Genomic DNA, 9,540 nt, shown 5'->3' with positions numbered 1-9,540 from the left:
CGTGAATAGATTTAGTTGAAATTACATTTTCTTTTCTGTATTTTCTATATTTTATTTTTATTTATGTAGATATTTTTCTATTAGTTCCTAAAATGTCTCTGCCTAACTAATCACTATTTAATTTCCGCATTCCAATCTATTATTATAGAATGGTTAATGTTAGAAACTTACCTTTGGAATTTTAAATGTCAGAGATATTTCGTCATTTTGATAAAATGCGTTTTAGACAATATTGTATTTGCTTTTCTAGTATAGGTAGGTACTATAGAATCAGTGTCAAATTCCTAGACGAATAATGTAGACTTTAATTTCTAGTTATGCCAACTTAATTTTTAACAAACCCTATATTTTTCTAATAATAACAAAACATAACAAGGGTGAATTGTTTGTTTTAAACTTTAATAATTTAATTTATTGATTTTAAATTACACTACAAATATTGAAATTGGGTAAATTTAATAAAATAAAAACAAAGCAACACTATAACCAGTATAACCATAATAATTTAAAAAATATAATTACGAATTGCATTATAAATTATTTAATTACGTATTCCCAGCAATCCTACACAAATCTTGGAATACCGATTATTAAAATTATTGATTTATTTTAATGATCACATACGTATATGTACTAGGCATGTCTAGTGCACTAGTAATAATTTTTGAATGTGGAAAATATGTGATTTATTTATTCTAACTTCGAAACACAATAACAATACAATATATTATGCATACCACAATTGGTACGCATATCCCACTAATGTTTTCATTAAGTAAATGAAATTAAATAATTTGATTAGAAAAAAGTACCAATATAATATTTTTTTCGAAATATGTAAAAGTACTATAATTAAGTTAATTATACACGTTATAGTGAAATATGGTACTATTAATCATCAATTAGTGTGTGCACTAATCGTTTTTATTTTTAATTAATAATAATATTGTGTTATGTTATTAATAATATTACATATTATAAACAAACTTACCTATAACTTAAAATTTAGATATTTATATACAAACAATAAGAATAAAAAGTATGGTTAAAGGTACGTTGACATATCGTATTTGTTTAATAAAACCAGGTGTGGTAACTAAAAACAAAACTATTATAAATATTTATAATAATATATGTATTCTGAAAGCACTAATTGGCAATGAGCACTAAATATTAGTCATATAGCCGTAGATTAGTGTTCTACATTCGCTGATAACTCTATGCAGCCATGCAGGTATACCTCACTAAACAATTGTTATGTCAACTAAATACTTTTAAAAAAGTAAATTTAACATTGCATAATAGTTATCTATACTGGGAGTATTAATTACATTTGTTTAAGTCGTTGAACCGAAAATCTCGGTACCTATACTAGCGTTTATCGTATACAATCAAACTATAGAACCAAAAACTATAAATTATTTTTATATTAATTTTTTTTTATATATTTTAAATTAGATCAACACATTAATAGTTGGTCATGGTTCAATGACGACTATTTGGTCTATAGTGTTTATATACACAATCAAATTACAATTGTAGTGGATTCACATACATGTACTTGAACATTGAGATAATAAGCAAAGTTTATTCTTATAATATATCTACCATATAATAGCTATTTTACTAAGTCAAGGATAACAGTACTTACTTTGTATAGGTTTCAATAATATTTTTAGTTTGTCAAGGTTTAGTTGACTTTTCCAGATTACAATTTCATAGCACTATTTAACATACACTATTATCTTATTCTCATAATCTATTCCAAAAAAATAACGCGATATTCGTGAGTAGACAATTAATTTTTTTTTTTAATTTCAAGAACATAAAAATATTTAAAAAAAATAAAACTTAAGTTCTGTTAGAGAATTTACAATATTGCTATACGTATGTGCTATTAAAAAGCTATAAATACAAAAAAAAATATAGTATTACTAATTTATTTCTTGATGACTTAATCTTATTGACATAAGAATAAAAAATGAGCCAATGGATACATAGTATTATTTGTCTTAAAAATTATCTTTTGAACTTTGTATTATCAAAAATAAAGAAACAAAGTAGTGACTATAGAGAATACAATTTTTCGGGAAATTATTCAAAATATTTGTAACAAAATCAACTAGTTAATGTATTATGAAAAATATTATATAATAATTTTCAAATCAATAAAATAGCTACAAATACATATTCATATACGTATATTATGAAAATATTTAATATTAACGATTTTTTGATTTTTCTCGCAAAATTATTTAAAATTTTAAATTGATGTACAGTGTAAATTTATACGGACCCATTATAGTTGAACATTCGTACAGTCATAATATTTTATATAAACACAACTTACCTATGAAATTATCATACATTTACTGATTTTTCTTGTGCAAAATACATTTATATAGGTACTTACAAAATGTAATTAGTGAACACATATTGTATTTAGTACTATAATGTTAGTGTATAGTAATATTTGTTATAGTTATGGTAATAATAATAATATTTGTTGATATTATTTGCATTTGTAGTCTCGTAGATACATATATTATATTTTGTTGTTGTTGTTTATTAATATAATTATTGTCAGACTAGAGTTATCTATTCAGATATTTGTCATTAATTTTATTTTTAAAACTAAAAATAATATAATGATATATAATTTATATAGATAATTTGTCAATGCAAATAAAACATAGTTTAGTTAAAAATGTGTTATATTATTATAATTTAAATCTAATATGATTATAAACAAAATAATGATGTAATTTATTAAAAATCATAAAATAACAATATAGACATACCAAACAGGTGTCTGTTTGATATGTTTATATCAGTATTTTTTTTAATTTAGTGTTAAATGACTTAAATCCTCATTTAGTTAAAATTACAAATTATTTTAATTTAAGTTAATTAAAAAATATATATTTTTTTTAGATCACAATTAACATTTTATGTGAACAATAATTAATGAATTTAATGTATGAAAACTAAATAAAAGGTTTGTTTTATTATTGTTGAATCCTAGTAATGCTTAATGATTTAACTTTTTATAATTTATCACTTACTATAACAAATTATATGTCTTTTGTGAGGGTTGTTGTAACTTGTAGGTGTATTAACATTAAACTCCTGATCATACTAATTATTATAGCGTATATATTATATACCTATAATAAAATAATGAAAAATATATTGTATTTTGTATAACAAAAAATATGAACATTAATTAATTTAAACTAGTTTTCAAAATATTAATATTAATATGTCAAATATAGTGTACTTACTATTTTATTTTGTCGATTAAGGTTGTTATATACAAATACAATATACCTCCCTTGAAAATTACTGGGTACGCGACTGATATGAGTTATAAATTATAATAAGTAAATATATATATTGTATACTTACATAATTTGTTTCTATAAATAAACGGGTTCAATGTTCATAATATTATAGTGTAATAAAATAAGTGTATGACATAATTGTAAATACCAAATGATAATGCATTTTTACTGATATAAAATTTAAATTGATGTTAGTTTCCCACGTTTATTATGCAAGTAAACAAACACAAAATATCGATTATTATAGCAGTTCATTTTAATTTCGTTGTCATACTATTATTACGCATTACTCGAATTCTGTTAATGATTATATTCCTTAGACACAACTGATAACGGATCAATTCCAAACTCCAAGGTGACGAAACACATCATCGACCATCCATTAATTGCTGGAAAATGGGCAACGTATCTAATAATCGTTCAGTCGTCGTAGCATATCCAAGATATACGTTCCACAGTGTACAAGTGTCTTAATAATAATAATTTGCGTCGTCCCGATATAGAATTACAATCTTGTGGGAATGTTTAAAGTGTTTTTGGGCGGAAGATTCAAAACCGAAGTAAAACTCAAGTCAATTGATGCGTGTCATTGCGCTGTGATCACAGATATTGAATATTATTTAAACTCGTGACGGTAGCTAAAAATGACGGACGAAAGTTGGATCGACCCGGACAAAATCAAAAGCTACAAATTTCTACTTGGTAAGTACATAACGCTATTAATCTCGTGTTTAGACTTGATAATATATATTAATTATTTGGTAATTGCACTACCGTAGAACGTTTGGCTGGGGAGAAGATGGCTGTGTTCATTAAGAAGTTCGAAATACTCCAAAAAGAGACAGCCAACTCCACCATGCTCAGCGATTGTGTACCAGTCATCATGGACCTAATCACATGCGATCTGAATGTGGACAAAGCATTACGACAGTCGTTGCTCCGCAGTCTTGTTCAAAGTCAGTAAAAACATGTAAAACTTTCTCTGATATATAATAAAGTTCAAGCGTCCCTTTATCAATGAGTAGATGAATAATGTATGCAATTTTAATGCAATGTAGATTATTACATACGAAAAATGATTCTGAGCGGTGACGGTTTGTCACCCTATTTTACAAGGATATTTTATTTATAGGTACTATGCAACAATTGCTATAGAATATAAATATGAATTGTTATTTACTTATAAGTCAATAATGGCCCTAAGACTTGTGTGAAAACTTTGTGGTAGAAATAGCTTTAAATCAATCAAAATATTTTTAAAATGTCATTACTTAAATTAAATAATAATAAACGTCTTAGGTAAAATTTTTTAAATTCCTATAAATAATATTTTTGAAATTATAACAAAATAATATACAAGTCAAAATCAAAATTTGAACTTGAAATTTCTTTAAAATAAAATTGTGAATTTGTATTTTTAAAATTATAAGGTTACCGTAAGCAATACTTAAAAGAATCCTTGTACCAAATTTTTGAGGCATAGGTATAATTTTCAATCACAAAATAATTTTAAAATTCTCGTGATATTGACGAATGACGTTAAAATTTGAACCAAATGCTTATAAAAAAATGATGTTTTAATATTCTTAAATTGCTATTAGAAAGTCTTTTTAATTTTCGAAATTTTTGACCAAGTCCAAAAAATTGTTATCAACTCCCGGAGCTGAAAATAAACAAATCATTGTAAAATTACTTTATTCGTTGTTCCGCAATTTGTTCAGAATCTAAAATTAAAGAATAAATTAAAATAAAAGTAACACATCTATACGATCGGTCCTAACTGGAATAATAATTGTTTATATAGTGGTTGTTTCGTCGGAAAAAGTTGTACAAAAGATTTCGGCCTCGTGGAAAACGGATGTGCTGTTGGGAAACCTGGTCCGAGTGATGCGTGAACACGTGATGACACAGTACAAACACTATCAACTGTACACACACAACGTGGTCACCGTGATGAAATGTTTGGCACAAGTTATGTGAGTGTGACATAGAGAATACGATTTAATTATTTCAGATTTGTACTGCTACGTGGTTGAAATCAACTTAGAGAAAAACCTACGTTATCTCGTGTTTACTCTTATACCAATACAAAATAAAAATTTAATATTAATACAGTTAACAAGGTAGTGATGCTATTAAAATGGATAGTTTTCTCCGTATGTGATCTGTAAATATTATAATGCAAACATAAACCTCATACTTTTTTACTGTAACTTGTTATATTCTATAAAATGAAATGAAAAAAGTTATAGAAACAAGTTTATTTCAGTGGAAAAATACTTAAATATATTTACTCCAAGATATCGATGGATATTTTCTAACAAACAACTATTTTTAAATCTTTAGTTTTATTATTACCTATCAGTTATTAATTATTTTCATGATTTTTAGTATTATTATTATTTTGAAGATTGTGAACATAATATTACACATGACCTACGAATTCCTACACGAGCTTAAATAAGATAAGTACATTTTTGTACGTTTGACGCCAGTTTAATGGCAATACTAATAAGTAATAATATTATAAGTATTACACTAGTACAACCTATGCAAATATTTACATATTATATTATGCTATTTTTATTCCAAGAACATAGTAGTATATTATAGAATGTCTGAATATATAATGTAAATAGGTAAGTATGATTTCTTTTTATTCTAATCTTTAACTCTTTTTTTTTTTACTACCCGTATGCAATTTACTATTAAATATTACCTGATTATAATCTGTCCACATAAGCAATCAAATTTATTCCATTTACGAGATTCGGCATTTATTATATGTCCATATGTACAATATTCTTAGATCATACGCAGTGCGTTGTAAAATACCTACAAATGGAATATTATAATGTTTTGTACCCACAAGTCCGCATGTGATAAATTTAATGGGACGCAATGTATATTTATTCTCGATAAAGATAATAAAACTTTATTCATATTGAAACGTATAATTATCACGTGCAAATAATTGGATTTTGTATAGGTACATTAAAACAGTAAAATAACAAAAACAAATTACTAAAATCACTTATAATAGGTATACCTATTTCTTATTATAAATATGTTCGACCGGGTAATACTTTGGTATTTTATTGACTGTGGTGCATTGTTTTTTTGTTTTTTTTACAGGAAAAACAACAAAGCAAAGGAAAACCAATTCATCGAGACCACGTATTTAGTTGGTAAGGACAACTGTACCATGTTGGATGTCCTTTTGAAACCCATGCAGTATCTAGTGAACATGAATAAGATGTTTAACGATTTGGGGTGTCTATTATTGAACACTGAGGATACGGACTATGTAGGCGAAATAAAGCGTTATTTAACTCAGGTATGAACCGAGAAAAGTTATCGTATTAATTATAAATAATAGATACTTAAACTTAATAATCTACAAGAAAAAATATGCACCGTGTTCGCATTATATTTCACATAATATTACGTACGAGTATGTATATGTGAATATTGTGCTTTTTATTTCGTGAACTTTTCAAATAATTCGGCACCAAAATATTATGGTTACATTAACGTGGTGCTATTGATATTTGTAGGTTTTTAACAAGATCCAGAGTAAACTCGATCTAGTGTCAGAAATAATTGATCAAATCATTAAACGATATGAGAGACGGTGCGGTAAAACGAAATCAGCTGATGAAAAATGGAAGAAAATAAAGTGAATTTTTTTCACACATTTGCATTAACAGCTATTACAACATTATTTCTAAACCATTTTACTGTTGTTTCAGAGACAAACTCGTACGCATTTTTGAAACCACCATTGTTGCACCTTGTTCGTTTACTTTCAACTTGTATTTAAATTACTATTTTCCTAACGAAGAACACTTCAATGAGTATTTATCTACTTTAATTATAAAATAATAAGGTATTACATGTAATTAAAATTCCTATTTCGTTTGTTTGTGAATTGCTTTTACATGATTATTATTACATTGATTATATATTTTAATAGAATTTATTTTTATTTGACAACATTAATTCGACTTTAAGTTTAATATTTTAAGTTTTACACTTAATTTAGTAAAATGTACAAATGTAAAACTCATTTAAGATTTTTTAAATTTGCATACATTTTAATTATTTTATATTACTATTTTTGTTAAAGTAACAATTTTATATGAATTTTATTTTATTTTAACATTTTTTTTATAATTCTTCGAAGGCAGAAAACCTTCATACATTTTTTTTGTATTTTTATAATTTTATTTTTTTATTTTGTATACTTACTAGGTTGACAATTTGTTATTTTTTTAAATGATCATTTTTATATTTCAATTGCTTTTCTATGATATGTTAATACAATTTGTATGTATTTAAATTTAAATTTTAGTTAATTAACAAAGAGTATCATCATGCATTTGTACTATTACTGTAGTAAACGATATGACATACTAGGTCATCAATAACACATGTTATTTATGTTTAATTTAATTTATAATAATTATTATGGCATGGGATGATGTACTTACATTTAATAACATTTCGTTTAAATATTAAAAAATTATTAAACATTTTTTTTTTTTAACTTTTCATTCGGTTTGTAACTATTATATTATTACGTAATATATTAAATATAAATGGTTAAGTGTTTGTGTCCATATATATCTAGATTTATCAAATTATACTAGCACATTTTATTAAAATATAATTACTAACTATAATGTTTATTTCATTTTGTAAATTATCATCCTTATTTTAGATTTTGAGTGGAGCGATATACGTATTGATTTTATAATGATGTGTTTATGTGAAAACACTTTTCACGATAAAAAAAATTCGATTTTCAACTTTGAGACTGATTTCTGGTATCAAATTGGATTTACATTGGGTAAATAATTCCCAGTATACTGTTTTAATTTAACAGGGAACTATTTAATTAGTATTAAAATAATTGTTTGGTAACCTGGGTTAGGTACAGTACCACCACAGTAAACAAAATAGCGAAATATGAATAAATAGAATAACCTAATTCAACTGTATGAACACTTAATACATTTGTATGATAAAATCAGATTTTTAATTTTTTATATACTCCTAAAATTGATTATCTTACTAAACACGTTTATTTCACAACCCTGAACCACAAATCAAATTGTTATGAAGATGTAGGTATACACTAACTTGCATTTATAATTTATGGTGTATACTTATGAAAACCAATTATATTTTATATCTATACTAGTAATTAGTGAAGTAAGTTAATCAAAAATTATAAACAGTAAAAAAAATGTTGAAACAATTTCTTATGGGTCGACCGCGTTACAATAATTTAAATTACACTATTATAAATATTAATGTATACACAATTATACTTAACCTATCGCCAAGGTCGTGTTTTTAAAAATGTTTATATATATATATATATATATATATTTATAAAAGGGATGCATCTCCAAAATAATTTCTTCGCTAATAGAAAAGTTGATAAAAATCAAAAGTACAAAATAATAACAAACACAAAAAAAATTACTACGATAAACGCAATATTTTTTTTTATTATTTTCCTCACCCTTCGCATTTTATTTATTTAAGCATTGCTATTCGCTTCCTGTAGTCGTGTGCTCGTATTTATAGCATTACTATTATTATTTATCATCAATTCGCATCGTCAAGCCAGTCGGCCCCGACGGAAAGTTGATGAGTGATGACCGTTTGTGTATCAGATAACACGTGGGGCCGCGATTGTTTTATTCGAATTAGTTACCGGGACGATAAATATGAAACAGCAACGCGGTAAGTAATCATAACCCAGCTAAACCGGTAATTAATTTTATCTCTGTTCTACATCCCATGTTAATATTATTTTACCAAAACGAAATGAATACGACATGTCATATATTATTATATTATACATAAAAGTATGATCCAATTTACTAACATAATATTGTACCTATATGATCGGATTTTCGCCATTTGACAGTTATTGCTGTGGTCGAGTATATTATGTTAGCGTACATAATAATATTATTATTACGATTCCTCGAGCAATTAAGTATTACTATAAACGTACGTATTTACTACCACATGCAGTGCTGAAGCAACACTGCCCTGGTGTTTCATTCTCATATATATATGCATATATTATTGTTATAACTTTAAAAATCCAATTTTAACCCGTACAGTGAAAATAATTATTTATTGATCTACGACGAGTAACTTGGTTCATTACACT

The 9,540-nt window shown here is 25.4% G+C and overlaps 1 protein-coding gene across 1 annotated transcript; it reads left to right on the top strand.

Moving 5' to 3' along the window:
• Nucleotides 1-3,669: 3,669 nt before the first annotated feature.
• On the top strand, nucleotides 3,670-7,346 carry LOC132929621 (uncharacterized). The gene is made up of 6 exons (XM_060995102.1): nucleotides 3,670-4,046; nucleotides 4,124-4,300; nucleotides 5,149-5,320; nucleotides 6,480-6,681; nucleotides 6,902-7,023; nucleotides 7,097-7,346. The coding sequence occupies exons 1-6, from the start codon at nucleotides 3,989-3,991 to the stop codon at nucleotides 7,227-7,229; spliced, it is 864 nt and encodes a 287-aa protein (XP_060851085.1). The 5' UTR covers nucleotides 3,670-3,988; the 3' UTR covers nucleotides 7,230-7,346.
• The last annotated feature ends 2,194 nt before the right edge of the window (nucleotides 7,347-9,540 follow it).

The sequence above is a fragment of the Rhopalosiphum padi genome, chromosome 4 (genome assembly GCF_020882245.1).
Source record: "Rhopalosiphum padi isolate XX-2018 chromosome 4, ASM2088224v1, whole genome shotgun sequence".
NCBI lineage: Eukaryota > Metazoa > Arthropoda > Insecta > Hemiptera > Aphididae > Rhopalosiphum > Rhopalosiphum padi.
Note: the sequence above shows the minus strand (reverse complement) of the source record. Positions and strands in the feature narration are given on the sequence as shown.